Source organism: Sycon ciliatum, chromosome 1 (genome assembly GCF_964019385.1).
Source record: "Sycon ciliatum chromosome 1, ocSycCili1.1, whole genome shotgun sequence".
Lineage (NCBI taxonomy): Eukaryota > Metazoa > Porifera > Calcarea > Leucosolenida > Sycettidae > Sycon > Sycon ciliatum.
Window position 1 is genome coordinate 24759371 of NC_088643.1, and position 20464 is coordinate 24779834.

At 50.1% G+C, this 20464-nt stretch overlaps 1 protein-coding gene across 2 annotated transcripts in view; it reads left to right on the forward strand.

The window, feature by feature from the left end:
* LOC135819734 (uncharacterized) overlaps nucleotides 1-20464 on the forward strand; it is a 136237-nt gene that overhangs the window by 71681 nt on the left and 44092 nt on the right. For both annotated transcript variants that reach the window (XM_065333002.1, XM_065332993.1), the window contains one exon: nucleotides 11087-11218. In XM_065333002.1, the coding sequence (XP_065189074.1) occupies nucleotides 11087-11218 (132 nt within the window). The remainder of the gene's footprint in view (nucleotides 1-11086; nucleotides 11219-20464) is intronic.

Consider the following 20464-nt stretch of genomic DNA (forward strand, 5'->3'; position numbering starts at 1 on the left):
ATTGTGTTTAGTCCTGTTGCAAGTATTGAAATATTTAGATCGAAGAGGAAGCTCCAAGCTTTCCAATGGTGCAACGCTTTTGCGATAGGAGAAATGATGATAAAGATATGGCACTCGAAAGTTGAATCGCGGCACTAAATTGTTCAAACTGCTCAAAATCAATTTTTTGCCACGTGCTTTGGGGATTTCCTGTGGATCACGTGGTGTGCAGCCAGCTCATGACGTGTTGGTGTAATGATATAGAATCTACTGATTGGGATGCAAAAAATCCAGAGCTGTGCGAGAAACGACTGCGAAATGGCATTGGGACGAAATTTGGAAGTACTTCTTTCACCACGAGGCCGACTTTCAGCGATTCACTGCGCTCTGGGGCAGGTTTTGTGGCATCCATGGAGTTGAGCGTGGCTTCATTCTCTTGGCAGCGGAAAGAGAGTTTCGAAGAGCCCTAGGTTGTCAAAATCAAGCAAACAGAACTTAAGTTATAGTGGAAATGGTGGAGTGAACTGCAATTGCATATTTTCACCCGTTCATTGGCACATCAAAGGGAAGATGGCACTGTAGTCTATTACATGTACACTGCATGATCTCACAAAGAAATAGAAATTATGGAAAAAGGAGAAGGACAAAAATGTTGCGAGTTATGGCTAACTGTCCACTAACGTAACCAGATCATATACAGTCAGTGAGTGCGACAAAATGGCACAAAACTGACAAGGAGTGACATTTTGTCCTTCTCCTTTTTTCATAATGAAGAGTCAATGTTTGTAAGGACTAAATATCACCCGACATGGCCAATTATCACCCGACATGGCCAAATTTCCGATTTCGCTCAACGTTGGCTCCTTTTATCCCTAGGTGGACCACATCCACTCACTATGACAGTTTGGTCCAGAAACCCTCCGTTCTTTAGATATTGACCAAAATCAAAAAAATCGATAAAAGTACGAACTGAAACATCTTCAAACAAGGTACAAGAACGAGGGTTCACTGCTTCTCGCAATAACGCAGCGCAGCCAAACCAACTATGTTCTGTAGCTCTCCTTCTTTGTCTGCGATTCCCAGCACTTAGCCTTGACAAAGTGTCTCTGCGATCCAGAATTCTTTGCATCTGGAGAGCAACACTCAGCACCGTGAAGAACTCATACCCTCGACGGAATGGTTTCTGTGTCATTAGGTGCTTTCCTCGGATGATGGCAGATCTTCGGAGCGATGGCTACATCCCTCCCCGGGAAATTCTGGTTGTTGAGCAGCATCTTTCCTGTCATGTGCTGGATCCACCGACGCAGCAGCATCTTCTGTTCCCGATGCAGATAGTGTCACGGTACTCGCTGCTGTAGCAATAAGTGAAGGAGGAACGGACTTCGATTGCCCTTTCGCTGCTCGGCGCCGGCTGCCATCCTTGTCCACCTTGCAGATCTCCGGGTGGCTGTGATAATATTTCCACCTTGAGCATCAACAATGGATTTGACAGACACTTCATTGAGATACATGTACTTGTCTACTGAAGAGAAATAAAATATTATCTTTCGGTCTTCCCTCTGCAGCAATTCATCTCGCTTTCCATCCAATCTCGCTCCGATGAGCCCTCAGGTAAGTCTTCAGCTGAGCAACAGTCCATCCAGCAAGTGTCTCGCCCACAGGTGGGTCCTCATCATGGTACCAAGCCATACACAATGTGTCATCACTGCCCATCGGGCTTCTCCCTCCCTTTCATCATGGCACCAAGCCGTATTAACCATGTATCATCACTGCCTATCGGGCGTCTATCTCACCATGGAGTCAAGCCATACACAATCCTGTGTCATCACTGCCTGTCGGGCTTCTCCCTCACTCCGTAATCACTCATATATACACTAAATAAAACACACACGTGGTTACCCATTTATACACCACACAACGCCGTTCCCAATCGCTTGCATCGTGTCCAGTCGTCGGTGATCCGGTGTCTGTGCCACGACTTGGGTACTGGGTTGGTAATTTGGCACTGCGAGCTATTTCGCTCCTCTGCCGCGAGCATTGGTGACCGACCACCCGCCATGCCGCCCCCTGGACCTTTCCCATTATGTCTCCCTCTACCATGCCGCCACGCGCTGGCCCGCCTGGACACGAAGTTTCAAGCTATATATTGGTGGAAATCGATGGCCTCGACTCTGACAAATCTCTCAAAGCAGTGCTCGCGTCTGAGGCCAGCATCACCCATGTACTGGCCATGAAGGACGCCTCTCTGGTCTCTTCACAGCAGGATGCCCACATCGCTTCCCTGGCGTCAGCAACACCTCAGCCTGGCCATATGAATACGCTCTCAGGGTCCCAGCGTCACGGCTGCCCAGCTGCACATCAGGCGCAAGCCCAGTGTCCACCGTCTACCTCATCCAGTCTGACCTGGTACCGTTGTGGAAAGCCAGGCCATGCCACATGTGACACTGCCAAGGGCCAGTTCTGTAGCCGCTGTGGCAAGCCAAACCATTTTGCTGCGGCATGCTGCGCCTCGGACTCCGCCATCAAGGCCCGCACGTTCAGGGAACGCCGTCCCCACCAACACTCTGACCAGCACGCTGTCAACCGTGGCCACCACGCCATTCATTCGTTAGAGACTGGGGCAGAGCTGTTTTCTACCAACTTTCGGCTTCGCCCATCTACGGCATCCTGCCGTGAGGATGCCCGGCGCACAGTGCACGTCAGCGGCATACCCCTGACTGTCTTGGTGGATAGTGGTGCCAGTCACAATATCATCAATACTGATGACCTGGCAAAGGTTGCCCCTGGTGCAACACTTCATCAAACAGATGTGCAAATCTTTGCTTACGGCTCAACTACACCTCTTCCTCGTCTTGGTAGCATCACCTTCTGTGTTTCCTCCACTACCATGAGTGCGACGGCAATATTCCTCGTTATCGCACACGCGCCACGTACCGCTACTATTGTTAGCCGCGAGACTGCCATGCATTTTGGCCTCATCCAGCTGGTACACAGCGTCGAAAGTCCGCAACTGCCAGACGACCTTGCTGAGTACCACGACCGCTTCCAGGGCCTCGGCTGCATCAAGGACGTAGAAGCCCACATCTATGTAGACGGCAACGCCCGCCCTGTTGCTCACGCACCATCCAAAGTGGCTGTCCACCTCCAGGAGGATGCGCTCGCTGAGCTCCATGAGCAGCTCGCATTGGAAGTCATCGAGCCTGCCACTGGCCCCACCCCATGGGTTGCCCGAATGGTGGTCGTGCCAAAACGCAAGGGCAAAGTGCGCCTCACGCAGGACTTCCGTGACGTTAACGCCGTTGCAGCACGGGAACCGTATCCCATCCCCACGCTCGAGGAGACTACTTCCGACATGCCAGGGGGCACCGTGTTCACCGAGTTGGATATGAACAAGGCCTTTCACCAGATCTCGCTGGCCGAGTCATCCCGGCTTTTCACCGTGTTCCGCACGCATCTCAGCCTAATGCGGTGCAAGCGGCTCGCCATTGGTTTGGCTTCAGCATCTGAGATCCTCCAGCGGACCATGGACTGTGTGCTCGCGGGTCTCCCAGGTGTTCGCAGCGTGCACGACAATGTATCCCTCGACGGCGAGACGAACCAAGTCCACGATGACCGCCTACACGCCTGCCTGCAACACCTACGTGCCCACAATGTTACTCTCAACCTGGCGAAGTGCCAGTTTCGCCAAACCCGCCTGGCCTTCATGTCTCCCATCTACAGTCGCCAAGGCCCACAGGCTGTACTACAACACAAATTGAGCATTGCTGTTTTCACCACACCCAAGTCAGCTTCCGTTATCAAGAATTTCCTTGGTCTTGCGACATTCATGCACCATTACATCCCTGACATGGCCACCAAGACGGCACCCCTGCGGAAACTCCTTGGCAATGGCCAGCAGTGGGATTGGTCACCCGAGGCTCAGCCAGCATTCGATGCCACCAAAGCCGACATAGCAGCTGATCGGGCTCACGCCTACTTGACCGCACCAAACACACTCCCCTTTACATTAATGCCTCACCCGTTGGCCTGGGGGCCATCCTCTGCCAGTCTCCTGAAGCAGTCGCCCAGGATCACTCCGAGCTGAAAAACCAGTCGCATTCACGAGCCGCAGCCTGGTCCCCACTGAGCAGCGCTATTTGCAAACGGAACGTGAAGCCCTCGGCGTGAAGTACGGCTGCTTGCGCTGCTACTTTCCCTCTACACCCAGGTCACTGCACTTTCGTCACCACCGGGTTTCCGCACACACAATACTTTCGTCACCACCGGGTTTCTGCACACGCAATCGAATCACTGTTTGTTGTACTCCACTCCGGAGTAGAACGCAATTCTTCAGACAAGGATGGAACCGTAGGAAATATCACAACAACTAGAATATGGAACTCTTGGCCAAGCACAACAAGGAACAACTACAACTCGCAACTGAAATCATATGAGGTGTGAAATGTTTTCTTATAAAGATACAGCTCATACAGCGAACAGCCAATCAGCAACTCTGCCATATCCTCCCCTGCCGAATGTTGGTGATGAGGAGGACACCGCCTATACCATGTTGGTGAGGAGGAGGATATTGCTTGGCCCTCTTTTCCCAATGGCCTCCTCTTGTCTGACATCCAAGTCGCCTCTCGAGCAGACTCAACACTCAAGGCCGTGCTGCTGTCACTGCAGACGGGCATGTGGGACGACAAGGCAGTGGTCATCCGCCCGTTCTACACACAGAGGCATGAACTATCCGCCACCTACGGTCTCCTGCTCAATGACCATCGTCTGGTAAATTCCACTGTCTCTCCGAGTACGGACACTTCACTTGGCCCACTCTGGCCACCAAGGCATGATACGGACCAAGCAACGACTCTACACGAAAGTCTGGTGGCCTGGCATGACGTCAGCTGCGGAATCCCTCTGCCGCCAATGCCTCTCCTGTCAGGCAAACACTCCAACAGGCCCATACAGGCCGGAATCCCCCTGACCCCACCATCGATGGCGCCATGGCATCGGGTGTTTGTCGACCTGTATGGTCCCTTGCCAGGCAGGAGCACACTCTTGGTTGCGGTGGACTAACTGAGTAGCTAGCCAGTTACTCACCTGTTCAACTCCACTCCCACTACAACTGGCTTCCTCGCTGTACTCCGCAGTGCCTTCACAGTTTTTGGCCTGCCAGAAGAAGTGGTGTCCGACAATGGCCCCCAGTTCCGCTCGGCTGAGTTCAACCGTTTCCTTGCCCAGATGGGCATCGCCCACCGTTCCACACCTCCTCTCTCGCCCCAAGCCAACGGTGCACTCTTTCGCTACGCTCAGCCGTGAAAAAACAAAACATATGAGCCGCAATCAGCGAAAACAACCCTTAAAGATTTCGTAATTTTTCGAGAAAAAGGTCAATTTGTGCCGTTCAACGATTTTTAGATCGCGCTGCAAACAGCGTGACAACTTCTTGAACTCCTTGCTTAAAGCAATCTATTTTGAAGTTGAAGTGGTGTCGAGTGACGACTCCAGTGTTCCTTGATCTTGTTGCGATGGCTGCGGACGCCTCAGCTGTTCGCAGAGCACACACGGCAGTCATTGTGTACAGCTAGCTCGAGCCTGGTGGGAAGTAGCCGCTGAAGTTCAGAGTGAGGATGAAACGTTATTTGCTTCCGACATCGATGTCGACAGCGAGGCGGAATCGCAACCGTCATCTTCTGCTGCGATGCGGCTCAAGGTGGCCGATGACTCGTCAGAGTCGGAAGATGAGGAGTCGTCACCTGAGATAAATTCTGAGTCTGGGGCTAGTGACGGCAGCGACGTCGTGTCTTCAGCTGCGGAGGAAGAAATGGAAGACGAGATTGCGGAACAACTCCACGCAGGATGAAGCTGCGAATATGTCAATCATTTCTCCGCACTGATCAGCTATTCTTTGTCATTATAGCTGCTTACTGCACTATTTGAAAAGTATTCAAGATGCCCACCCACCTTTCGAATGCTGAATATTCATTGTACACATACATCGTATACATACATTGCACCAATTATTTGGAGTACATATTGTATATTGGTGTATACACCCGTTGAGAATCGGAATATTGAACCTTTTCTTGGCTGAGGTCCTTCAGTAGATGTGTTTCAACAAATTTCTAAGCAAAAATGAATTTTGAAAATTTTGACCCTAAGCGTTCAGTTTTCGCTGGTTGACGCCCATATTTTACAGACTGCAAGTGTTGAGTTTCGGAGAGAAAAGAGCAGTACGTGGCATGTGGCTCGAATTTCCTAATATTTTACAGACAGCCCCTAATTTAAGAAAAAGGTCATATTTTCATACTTCGGTCTTCAAAGTGGCTCAATTTGATTGGTGAAAAAGGTTTAAAAAAAACACACACACCAGAGAGTTCTTTCTTTGCTTGATAATACCTCCCGAGCGATATAAAAACAGATGTCAATGTGTCTCCCTGATGTACCAGCCTGCTATGCCGGACACCACTAACCATGCTGTATTTTGCTACCCGCCTACCACAGATGTTCAGTGTATTATGTCTCGAAACAACCTGACACCCATCACAATCCGTTTCTCCCTTATTTAAACTGTATCTTCTTGTATTCAGATGCGTTCATTCTTCTGCCAGTGCACTTCTATGCCGCTTTTTTGCCTTTGTGCCAATTATGAGGCACGTAGCCGCACCTGCACAAGGTCTCAAGACTGTCTTGGACTTGTACTGCCACAAGCCTCCTCTCAATTTGGGTATTCGTCTCTTTCTTTTTTAGCCTCTGACCGCTGGAACTCAGTTCCAGCATCGGTCCGCATTGCTGCTTCACCAAGTAAATTTGGTATCGCAATCCTAGATTGGCTAGGGTACCCTGTAAGGAAACCATAGGTCTGTGGGGACTGCCCTAGAGAAATAAGGATAAATACTAATATTGCACAACACTGGCCAACGGTAATGGCGTTCTACACCTAACTGGCAATCAGCTCTAGGACATCTTGGACGCGCACTTCAACAGCCTTCCAGCTTGGAAGGTTCTAATGTTATTGTATGTGCAATGTTATCGCATGAGCTGCTGATTGGAAAGTAACTGCTGGTGTTACTGTTATAGTGGACATTATAGCTTAAATTGTAGTTCCTTGGTCCTCACTTCTTCTTATACATTAATCCTTGTCTCTCCACCCGAGTCTAAATAATAATTAACACAAGCATCTGCATGCCGCACTCACACAATGAGCAACCAGTTTGGGGAAGAGGAGGGTTTGTCAATTGCTTTGCCAGGCTCTGAGTGAGTGACAGCTTAGAGCTGTGTGAATATGTGTGTATGGCAGCTGGGCAGGGCCCTGCTGCGGAGGCTGAGTGAGCCGTATGGAGGCAGCCGGGCAGGGCCCGGCTGCAGAGGCTGAGTGAGCCGTATTGAGAGGTTGAGTGAGCCGAGGCTGAGTGAGCCGTCTGAGTGTGAGAGGTTGAATGAGCCGTATGAGAAGCCTGGTAAGCAAGGTTGACTCCCCAAATAGAGAACCTCCTATTCACTGTTAAACTGTAGAGGGGATGCCACAGACTGTGGACAATAGTGGAGTGATATTGAGTTACTGAGTGTACAATTGGTACATTGGTGACATTCAGTTATGCTCTGGCACCGACAATAAGTGAGCTCAGTCTGTCTGATCAGCGCTTACCCAGGGCCGGTGCTGCCAGCTTTCATGGCAGTTTGCATGTGGACTTCCGTCACGCGGCAGTGCAAGGCACGGCCGAAGTCTCCCCAGGAATGGACGGAAGACCACGCATGGGAGTGGGCATGTGATCGGCGGTAGGGTGGCACGAATGGAATCGCTTGAAATCTTGCCGGGAGAGAGCGTCAGCAAGGATGTTGGTAGTTCCAGGTATGTGACGGGCGGTGACCGTAAAGTTACCCTTGGCGCAGATGAAGAAGAGCTGCCGTAGGAGTGACATCACATTAGGGCAGCGACTGGTGCCAGACTTTAGAACAGCGGCGACAGCTTCGTTGTTGGTATGGAAGCGGATATGCTTGCGACACCACTGGTGGCCCCACGTAGCACATGCAATGCAGATGGGATACAGCTCCTTGAACGTAATGCAGAGAGGAGTGTGTTGTGGTGACCAGGTGTCAGCAAACCAATGCGTGCCGTAAACTGCGCCGTGCCCGATGGCGCCAGATGCATCAGTTTCTATCAGGATGTCGCTGGCCAGCGTCTCCTGGAGATCGAGGAAGAATGACTTGCCATTCCAGCCATCGAGTAGGTGAGACCACCAAAGCATGTCCAGATGACATTCCGGAGAGAGGCTGATGCGGTGGTAGGGCTTGGAAACGTTGCGTGTGGCATCATACAGTCGGCGCATGAATGTACGGCCCAGCGTTATGACGCGGCTGGCAAAGTTCAGCTTGCCCAACAGCTGTTCAAGCTCCCGTAGACGGCAGGATTCGCGTTGGCGAACGGCCACTAGTATGGAGCGGATGTCGTCAACCTTGTCCTGTGGGAGACGAGCCACTTGAGAAAGAAATCCACTGCCAATGCAGACACAGCAAGAACTGAAATCAGGAACAGTGGACTTCGGAGAACAATGAGCGTGTGAGAGTTTGTTGGGAACAGAGCATGCGCCTTCTGTGTTAACATATTTTTGTGCATGCGCAAAAATCATTAAAAAATAATAATGCATCGACTAAGCGCCACACGGCTGTTAGCTGCACTTGGATCGCGGCAACTTAGTTTTCTGCACGTGAACCATGCGAAATCAATGCATGCTCATGCATAACCAGTCAGCTGGCCTGCTCGCCCAAGCATTTGACAGGTATCACTTCCATCAAATTTGAGATATCGCTTCGTTCTAAGTCTCAAAACAGTTCTAAAGTCACCAAACCACGCTGGTAATCGATGGCTATTCAATGTTAACATCTTCAGAAGACTTCAGCCGTTTCCGGAGAGTTTGGGCATCGTTGCCGTTATTTTCCATGGTGTTCTTCTTCCTCCTGTCTGGAGCTGCAATTGCATCCTGGAATTATTTGAAAGGTATTTCGTGCGGGCTGTTGGGGTTCCAACAGGCATAAACTGAAATTGTTATAGGATAACTGGTAACTTTCACCCTTCAAGGAGGTAGAGCAATGAAATTTTTTGTGGCGGTCGTCCAATTTTTGTGGCGGTCGTGGCTGTATTTGTGCACTTCCGAGGCTTTCATTCTGCCTGATACTACTCTCTACCGTATTGGAATCGTTGTTTAGGCACCTGTAGCTGTCTTGTTTGGCAGATCTGCTGTTTTCAGTCACTTGGGACACTTTGTCTAGCCTATTTGTCTTTCGTTCGTGCCATCTATCAGTTTTGTGGGGTGCCTATTGTAGGCCTGCATTTACGAAGTTCTCGAGTAAGACCCTAATTCTTGACTGGAGTCATGACTTGAATTGTATTTGCTCGGCGAGCCCTCGTTCACGCAGTTGTCCTTATCGTAATAGTCAATATTTGCTTGCTGGGCGGACTAGCGGCTAGAATAGGTATAACCGAATGATCCAAGTGTGTACACGATTATTGTTTCCATCATCGTGAAATGAGCGTTGTGGAATTGCAGTTGTCTGCCTTTGGCACTGAGGAGAGTTGATTGTTACTTCTACTCACCAATGAAGCGATCATCAGCTCTCTTTGTTCTAATTATTAAGAGGACATACCGGAATCGCAATCAAGTACAGATTATCATTAGGCAAACCTCGCCAACCTCCAGCAAGAGTCGAAGATATTTTCTCCAAATGCAAAGAAAATCTTTGTGAGTTTGTGACTTGCATTTGCGTGCATACATGAGCAAGTCATGGACCACAGCACGTGCGCGGTTACCATGCCATCTCGATCCGACGCCATCTTTCTAAGTTGCCGCTTCTTGACAGCCGTGGCCAGAGTTCTAGCCATGGGGGGGGGGGGGGCACAGCGCCCCGCTACTCTGTTTGCCCCCCCCCCTTGCGAAAAAGTGCCACCCTCCTACTCATTTTCCGATTTTTGTGTTTTTCATGCCATTCAACGAAAATGCAGTCGAAAGTCAGCAGTAGACATGCTAGAGGGTTCATAAAAGGCACATTTTGTCTGGGGTGAAGTCAGGTGTTTGCCCCGTACGTTGCATTTCGCATTCCAAGACAGTTATTTTGAAAATGGGAAAATGTATTACGGGTAACTGTTTTCCCTGCCCCCGCCCCCTACTATTTCGACCTGGCTAGAACCCTTAGCACCATGCACGAACTGATGGAGGTGCTGGTGAGAAGGAGAGCGTTGTGCCAGCGTCACCTTGCAGTGTAGAGAGTGTGTGTGGGCAGGTGTGTATTTACAACCATACGAATCAACCATAAGTACAGCTGCAGTGGAGTCTTCAACTTCAAATTAAAAAAAGGTAATTGAAAGAAAAATAAAATTGCCCGTTTCGGGATTTGAACGTAAAGTGGTCGCAATAATACTCTCTAGGGGCGTGCGCATTATGCTCAGGTGCGCGTTATACTCCGGAAAATGCGGTAATATAAATGTACGCTTGGGCGTGGTGGCGCACGCAACGGCGAATCCCATAGGCAGCGCAACACTAAAAGGGGAAAAGATAACAACAACATATTATTAGGTGGAGGTAAATGGTGACGAACTCTGCGCGCAGTGCAGCGCCAAAAAGGGGCAATGGCAGCAACACTACATGCATTACGATAAATGCATGAGGTGAAAAGCTGATAAATATGGTGGTAAAGACACACCCGGCAATATGGCGGTAAACACACGCCTGCCCACACACGCTCTCTAGGCTGCAAAGTTCTAGCACAGAGCTCTCCTTCTCACCACCAACACCATCAGTTCGCGCCTGGCGCCTGGTCGATGCATGGTTGGCGGTATCCGGCATAGCAGGCTGGTACATCAAGTAGCGCATGGCACATAGAAGATGACACAGCAACGACATAGCTCGATTGCGACGTACGTTTCGTCCCCGCTGGACTCATCAGGCAATCTTCTTCTTGGATGTCTTCATACGGAGCTTGACTCGGGTGAAAAGCTGTTCGTGTATGATGTTAAAATGTGCAAAGATATTGGCTGCCTCCAAAATTTGGACCATGTTAAGGGAAAGTGATTGTGTTGGTAGTGTGCATGAACTGATCAAGATTTTGCCATTCATTGTTTCTGTTGTAGGGCGCTCTCATGACGGTTGCAACAGCATTTGAAAGCAAGCGATGTGCTGAGTTGATGTTATCGTATGATGATGCTTCTTTGTCAGGACATTGCCCTGTCTTTGGAAATCAGTGTGGGGATTGTGAAAAGAAGGTGAGTACAGTCAACTTTGCGAACAACAGATATAGCGACTGTTTGCACCGGTATTCTCACTCACAACACAGAGTCTGAGGTTTATAGAATATTATCACTAGGAGAAGACTGTATCCATTGCAAACTAATTGTTATCACTCCCCCCTCACGTGACCGCGGACTCCTGCATATACACGCACACAATAACCACACAACTGTTTGGGGATAGCGCGCTTCTTGTATTATGCCAAACTTGACACGCTGAGTCCAGCTTGACCTCAGCTGAGTCCCTAACTGCCATTTACTGCTCTAACATGAAGCCGTGCCTGGAAGAAGGGAAAGAGCGAAAAGAAAAAAATTCTGGCTTTCTGCAAGCAATAGCAAGTAATGAGTGCCGGCTGTGTAAAGTCGCACAACCATGAAGTCGACCGGATGATGGTGAGTGTCCGGCACACCTCTTGCTCTGCTGCTCCACCTGCGCATACCTGATACCGTGGTGCGCTTACGGGCGGGCTGCCTGGGCCCCATATGCCTCCCTGATGCACCACGGGGTGCAGTCGAAGCACCTGTATCACTTCGGTGATCCAAATGCGAATGCAGCCTTGCCGGTCGCCCGCCGGCCTGCCGCCTACGCGACCAGCCTGAGACTGGCCCTGCCGCATTTGGCGCTTCTAAACGCTGCGATCCGGTAGACAGCTCACTGAGCTGCCAAATACGTGACTGGCTTGAGGACAGTTCCATACTGCACGGCAGGGCGCCCAGCTCGGTTGCACGCCGTAGCGGCGTGAGCTGGGCGCGGTGAGGGTTGGTGATAACTACAGTTTCCTCCTTCCTCCTCCGGAAACTTCCATTTATCACTCCCCCCTCACGTGACCGCGGACTCCTGCATATACACGCACACAATAACTACACAACTGTTTGGGGATAGCGCGCTTCTTGTATTATGCCAAACTTGACACGCTGAGTCCAGCTTGACTCAGCTGAGTCCCTAACTGCCATTTACTGTAGCGAGACGATAATTATAATATCAAACTGATTTAGATTGGGAGAGCATAATTATGTCGGCTACAAGAACACTGTTATCATACTGTTGACTGTTGGTTGTGGACAGACCAAACTACGTGGCGACCACCATGAGGTCTAAAGGAAAGAATAAAGAAAGGTGGCTGTGTTCCACAGCTAAACCAATGTGTGCGCACAGGCAGTAATGTGTACGCGCAGCAATACAACAAATAGAATACACCAAAAGGGGCGAAGAAGCTACAACTACATTTCTGCACTTGAAGTGTGCAAAGTAGCGTGCATGGAAGTCAATGCTGAAAGTAACGTAAACTAGCTTCCATGGAAATAGATTGTGCATGCAAGAGACACCATAAACAAGCTTATAGTACACACTGAATGGATATGGAAAGCTCGCATGTGGGGTTTATCTATATTTAGACTTAGAGCAAAACAAGCATACGTACAAGCGTGCATAGATGCGATATGGAACCTAGACATAACGGGCACAGATCCATATAGGGCGCAGATCCATACAGGACGTGGATCCATAAACGGCACAGATCCTACTTTGAAGTATAAGGGAGTTAGAGAGACATAAACTACTCAATATAATACAACAATAGTATTATACAAGAAAGATTCGCGAATGGTGGTGCCATTCGCGACACTCCGGGGCCAGGATGGCATTGACGAACCGCTGTCGTACGAGGGGGGGGGGGGCGCTTAGCTGGTGTTTCAAGGTTACTAGGGGGAACAGCAGGTGTTGAGTCTTGATGAATAGCAAGAGCAGGAGTTGAAGCGGTTGGCTGACATTCGGCGTCACACTCAAGTGGATACAGAAGTTGCAGAGGTCGGTGCAGCTCAGTTCCATCTGCTGTCGACACTATGGCAGAGCGCACCAATTCATGAGGACCAACGTGCAGCTTCTTGATACGTGCCGATTTACAAGTTGCCCTGGGGGTATTGTCACCAATTAGTGTTACTGGATCGATTCTGGGCTCGGCTTTGGAAGAGCGACTCCGGTGATGCTGTCGTCGGGTGCGTTCACGGCGCAAGCTTGACAAATAGTCAGACTGCATCTCATCGGAATTCACAGCTTTCCAGTAAGCTTCGTTCATCCCTGAGTGTGCCAGTATGAACTGTGGTACATTATCGCAAAGGAAAGGGGCTGGGGCACCACCTGGAGGCTGACTCCAGAGTTGTTTAGCTCGGTTAATTTCTGACGCAGTGACAGGACCAGATGGTGACTCAGCGGCTTTGAGTAAACTGGACAGGAAACATAGGCAGAGTGCAAACACAAGCACTAAGGTACTAAATGATGGAAACCTAGTGTAATCAATGCCAAATGGTGGGTTAATATGTGCATCAGATTTCTTTTTCTTTAGTGACAAGTTAGCTAGGCCATGAACCACTGAATCCTTTGAACCCTGATTTGGAACTTCCTGAGCTACATGTACATACGAAGGGCCCTCCCCAGACGGCAAAGCTGTAACCGTGCAGGTGTCCTTGAGCCATTCTGGAGAGACGAGAGATGAGTCTTGAAGGAATGATGCTGTGACACCACGCGATGGAAGACCTGCTGGGTTGTTTTGGACGTAGCCCACAGTGAGGTCGGGAACTGATTTGATAGCATCGACACGGTTAACGGACACGGATTGACAGAACTGGTCCACGACTTGACTATCACTACTTGAAGTTGTGGCTGTGCCGATCTCTTCAAAATTCCAAAAACGACTGATGTCAATGTCGGGCTGTGCGTCACATGAGAGAACCAAAGGACTACTCGGCTGAGTGATCTGGCAAGAGACTGGACCTGTGCGGATGAATCCGACAGTAGACTGAATAAGGATCATACCGTCACCCAAGCGGAGATGCTGATCACTAACTATGTCATAATAATGATCAAGACCAATCAGAATATCGATAGGTAAGTGTGATGCGTCAGATAGAGGCTCTGCTAGTGTAAGGCTCTTCAAGGTGGGAAGGTGTTTGGAATCCACTGGCCACTGACGTACAGGAGCGGTGATCTGTGGGTGGGTGTTGGCAACCATTGTGAAAGGTGACCCATCAGTTGTGGAAAAGGTGACGCGGACAACATCGCTGACAACCGATTTGCGTTTCTTACTACCGATCAGTAGCTTCTCCTGTCCAAGTACGGTAAACTTGGCTTTCTCTTGAAAAGACTGTGACACGAAGGATTTGTTTGAACCCGTGTCGAGGAGTAATCGGGCTTGCAGTGGTTGCTGTTCCGTACCATCGCATGTGTTCATGTTGGTCAGTGTGACAAGTGCTGTTTGCATGATTGTGTTGGAGGTAGGTGTACATACTGTTGTACATGCTGAAATTTCATCTTGCTGCTGGTCTTGTGCTGCGACCGATGTATTGGTGTGTAGTGTGTTAGTGGGTGAGGCAGCTACCCTAGAAGATTGTGGTGAGCTGACGTCACCGGCGGCTGAACCAAACTTGTCCGGGCAGAGACTACGATGGTGTTGATAACTCCGACAATGATAGCAATAGCGAGTGCTTTTGCAAGAACCAGTGCTATGGCCAGCGCCAAGACAGAGAAAGCAGTGGCCCTTGGCTTGTTTTTTCCGCGATTCGATGTCAGGGTACTCTTGGCACTCATCAGAAAAATGCGATTTTTTGCAGAACACACATTTTTTGGCAATGGATGTAGTTGCCAAGACGTGGGCTGACGAAGTGATCGGGTCACTGACTCGGCTACTGGAGGTGAAGGGACCTGAGTCGGAGGGTTGTTGAGATGATTGTCGGTCTGCAGCTTCATGGGCTACAACATACTCTCGAAGGTGAGTGCATAAGCTGGTCACGGTCCAATCCGATGAGCACTTCTTTAACTCTAGCTGGGCCAATGTGTGACGTGGTAATTTGTTGGTGATAATGGATATAAATATCGCCTGAGTGATGTTCTCACCAAGGGCTTCCAAACTGCGCATGTGGATATCCACCTGATCGATCAAGGTACGAAGTGATGTCGTCTGGTTACTGGCTGGCTGCAGATCTCGCAGTGCAGTGTAATGTGCATTGATGCATGTTTGCTTTTTACCGAAACGATCAGATAACAGTGTTTCGGCCACCTTGTAATTGGCACTGGACAAAGGCAAGCCTGCAATTGTATCGAGTGCAGGACCTTCTAAAAGACTCTTTAGGTAAGAGAATTTCTCAACGTCAGACAGGTTACGGGAAGCAATCGACGCCTTGAACATGTCGCTGAATTCAAACCACTTAAGTATATCTCCAGAGAATTTTGGGATGTGCAACTTTGGCAGGCTTGTTGTATGCTGTTGAGGTGTGCTGCTGCCTGGCATGTTCTGTGTTAGAACTGTCGACTGGCTTTGCTGTATGTATTGCTGTTGTTGATTTGCCATGGCTGTTTGGGCAGCAATGAACGACTGTGTTTGCTGTTGTGTGGTTTGGCTAATTTGGATTAGCTGCTTAATTCGCTGTTCAATTGCATCAGATTGAGTGGCAGAACTGCCATCAGCTCTAGGTTCAGACTTGACAGAAGTGGATGGAGTACTCTGTGAGGACAGGTGAAGAGATCGTCTGAGTGTTTGAGCAGTTCTGCTCCATAGGATTGAGCTGTCTGAATATGACGAGATCTCACTCATTCTGTCCTCCTCAGAGTCCTCCAGATCCAATGATTCTAATGCGCTAGCAACATCTTCACAAGCATCATCATATGCACATAAATCTAGTTGCACAACTTCTAACAAATTACTTAGCTTTTGTTGATATTCGGAAACAGCGCGCGCTGAGTCACTATGGTCACTGTCACTGGTCGTCGTTTCGATTTCACTAGCGAGCACCTCAGCGTCTACGAGACTCTTCTCGATGTCGGTTTTCAACTTGCGTAGTTTACTCCGACGTAAATAGAGGGTACCAGAAAACTTAGGTCCTGGCATGATCCCGGGTTTCGGCACCAGTTTGTAGCGAGACGATAATTATAATATCAAACTGATTTAGATTGGGAGAGCATAATTATGTCGGCTACAAGAACACTGTTATCATACTGTTGACTGTTGGTTGTGGACAGACCAAACTACGTGGCGACCACCATGAGGTCTAAAGGAAAGAATAAAGAAAGGTGGCTGTGTTCCACAGCTAAACCAATGTGTGCGCACAGGCAGTAATGTGTACGCGCAGCAATACAACAAATAGAATACACCAAAAGGGGCGAAGAAGCTACAACTACATTTCTGCACTTGAAGTGTGCAAAGTAGCGTGCATGGAAGTCAATGCTGAAAGTAACGTAAACTAGCTTCCATGGAAATAGATTGCGCATGCAAGAGACACCATAAACAAGCTTATAGTACACACTGAATGGATATGGAAAGCTCGCATGTGGGGTTTATCTATATTTAGACTTAGAGCAAAACAAGCATACGTACAAGCGTGCATAGATGCGATATGGAACCTAGACATAACGGGCACAGATCCATATAGGGCGCAGATCCATACAGGACGTGGATCCATAAACGGCACAGATCCTACTTTGAAGTATAAGGGAGTTAGAGAGACATAAACTACTCAATATAATACAACAATAGTATTATACAAGAAAGATTCGCGAATGGTGGTGCCATTCGCGACATTTACTGCTCTAACATGAAGCCGTGCCTCCCAAAAATAATGGGGGTGGCCTCGCCGCACGCTATCCCCAATTCTTGGTCCCGTCGGTCTCTGTGCTGTTCGCTGTAGACCTGTGATGGCATGCCTGATTCGGTATACAGTGAAACCAGTAGCTAAAGACCACCGTGACCAGCGACCAGCCTGGTACTACCGACCACTTCGCCGGGCACGGACGGTCTCACATTCATAATGGTTGTGCGGTGCAAGCCTGCAGCCAAGGACCACCTGCCACTAAGGACCGCTTTCTCTGGCCCCAAGGGGTGGTCGTTAGCCACATGCTCAACCGCACACGTATCTCTTGCGGGTCAACCCTGACCACCTTCCGGCGGCCTGGAGCTGCCGTCCGGGCACCTTCCTGGCCACCAGATCCTGTGTCAGCTGGAGGGGGTCTACCAAGGGCATTGCCATGAAGGACTGCTAGGCTTTCCCCTGATTGGTAGCTCCTGCTGGTGCTGGGCACTACTGAATACGCTGTCGACTTGTCAGCTTCCGCGGGTAGTGTTCGCACGGGGGGATACCTGGGTGCCCCCAGCCGGGCAGACAACAGCCAAACGGCTGTCATGTTGGATACAAGTGTGACTAGCTACCTGCCTGGTACTACGGACCCCTTTGCCGGGCACGGACGGTCTCACAATCATAGTTTGCGGTGCAAGCCTCTAACTAAGGACCACCTGCCCCTCAAGACCGCTTTCTCTGGCCCCAAGGGGTGGCCGTTTAGTCACAGGCTCCACCACACATGCATCTCTTGCGGGTCAACCCTGACCACCTTCCGGCGACCTGGAGCTGCCGTCCAGGCCCCTTCCTGGCGGCCAGATCCTGTGTCAGCTTGAGAGGGTCTACCAAGGGAATTGCCATGAAGGACTGCTAGGCTTTCCCCTGATTGGTAGGTCCTGCTGGTGCTGAGCACTACTGAATACGCCGTCAACTTGTCCGCTTTCACGGGTGGTGTTCGCACGAGGGGATACCTGGGTGCCCCCAGCCGAGCAGACAACAGAGCCAAAGGGTTGTCGCATTGTATACCATTACAAGTATTAGTTTCTCAGTTATTCCTGTATTTTGCCTCCTAGGTCGATGACGGCTTCCCGCCCGCCGATCGTCCAAAAATATGGGGTGAGGCCCCTATCCTGCAACAGGCAATAAATGTGGCTGGGGCCAGGAGTATGCGCTAGAGGCCAGTCAGGACCTGCTGGGTGCCCGAGCTACGGTGCTAACAAGCAAATGCGAACAAGCAAGCTTGAAAGGAGATCTTCGGTTGCACTCCCCATCTCAAAAGAACCACGCTCCGAGGGAGAGCTGCCCCTGCATTTTGCAAGCCTAGCTGTAAATATACAAAGCTCCAAGGGGAAATGCCCCTGCATTTTGCAAACATAGCTGTAAACATCCAATGCTCCCAGGGGAACTGCCCCTGCATTTTGCAAACATAGCTGTAAACTTCCAAGGCTCCAAGGGGAGCTGCCCCTGCATTTTGCAAGCATAGCTATAAACATCCAAAGCTCCCAGGGGAGCTACCCTGCGTTTTGGCAAACCTAGCTGTAAACCAACAAAGCTCAAAGGGAAGCTGTCCCTGCATTTTGCAAACATAGTTGTAAGCATCCAAGGCTCCAATGGGGGCTGACCCTGCATTTGCAAACATAGCTGTAAACATCCAAAGCTCCCAGGGGAGCTGCCCCTGCATTTTGCGACCATACCTGTAAACATCCAACTAGTTACTCCAAAGCTCCAAGGGGAGCTGCCCCTGCAGTTTGCAAGCATAGCTTTAAACATCCAAAGCTCCAAAGGGGAGCTACCCCTGCGTTTCGCAAACCTAGCAGGAAACCTACGAAGCTCAAAGGGGAGCTGCCCCTGCGTTTTGCAAACATAGTTGTAAACGTAAAAGGCTCCAAGGGGAGCTGCCCCTGTATTTGCAAATATAGCTGTAAACATCCAAAGTTCCAAGGGGAGCTGCCCCTGCATTTGGCAAACCTGGCTGTAAACATCCAAAGTTCCAAGGGGTGCTGCCCCTGTATTTTGTCCGCACAGCTGTAAACTAGTTAAAGCTCCAAGGGGAGCATAGCTGTCAACTAGCTAAGGCTCCAAGGAGAGCTACCCCTGCATTTTGCAAACGTGGCCGTAAACATACCCAGCTCCAAGCCCTTTTTATTATTTTTTTTTTGCGCAAACATAGCTGTAAACATACCGCGCACTAAGGGGAGCTGCCCCTGCTTTCTGTAAGCATCGCTGTAAACGATTACATACAAGGCTCGAAGGGGAGTTGCCCCTGCTTTTTGCAAACAAAGCTGTACCAGGCCCTAAGGGGAGCTGCCCCTGAATTTTGCAAACATAGCTGTGAACATACAAAGCTCAAAGGGGAGCTGCCCCTGCGTTTTGCAAACATAGCCGCAGCGCCGGGCATAACGCCACCCAGGCGAGGCGCGCTGCCCCTGCCTTGACCAATGCCGCCGCAAACAACACGCGCAAAGGGGTGCCGCCCCTGAATTTGCTCGCATAGCCGCCATATCAGACCGTTGGGTCAGCCGCCATATCAGACCGCTGGGTCAGCCGCCGCCATATCAGACCGCTGGGTCAGCCGCCATATCAGACCGCTGGGTCAGCCGCCGCCATATCAGACCGCTGGGTCAGCCGCCATATCAGACCGCCAGGTCAGTTGCCATCTCGGACCGCCGGGTAAACTGCCATATCGTGCCGCCGGGTCAACCGCCAGATGGACTAGGGGCGCTGCCCCTGCCTCTGCCGCCGCCACAAACAGAGCTCAAAAGGGAACCACCCCTGCATTTGCTCGCACAGCCGCCGTATCAGGCCGCCGGGTATTCCGCCGCACGGGAGATTACGAAGGGGAATTGCCCCTGCCTCCGCTAGTACAACTGAATGAGCAGCATGGGCCACTCGCCCTGCCCGCAGGGTGCGCATAATGTGTCAGAGTGTGTGTGTGTGTGTGTGTGTGTGTGTGTGTGTGTGTCCCATATGGTGCAGTGGTATGTGCAGTCGATTTCCAATCGAGAGGTTGCGGGTTCAATTCCCGACGATTATGGTCGCACACGTCTTTCTTCTCTTTCTCGGACTCTTCCTGACTTTTCTTTCATTCTCCTGGGTGGTTACCAACAGCCAGTGTATGCCGGAGTATGTGTAAAAAAAAAAATGAAAAATAGGGATTCACTGGCCAGAAAAAGTCACTTCAAACAGCTGTGTGGTGGATACCAGGCTAAAAATAGTGGCGGTCAATTCATCAGCCTTGCAAGCTGTTGAATGGTGTAATCCCAGCACAAGTTGCTATGTCTAACATAGCTGTTCGCTATCATCGCTTCCGCGATGGGCATGTCTGAGGTCTGAGGTGTAACGCACATACGCGTGTCTGCAATATGCCCTGCGCGGTCATGACGGATTAATCCGTCGCACCTCGGGTAAAGTGTTAATTACTGAAAGTAAGACAAGGTCGTCAGCCCGCCAAAACCGGCACTTACTGCCGGCTCGCCGTGGTATCTAAACAACAATGGCAACAGCGATGACAGCCGCAAGGAAAAAAAGATAACAGCTCGCCATGTCCAAACAAAGCCCCAAAACAGCAAAGTAGACCCCACATGCTGAGACTTGGTGTAATGCCACCTAGTACGAGAGTAG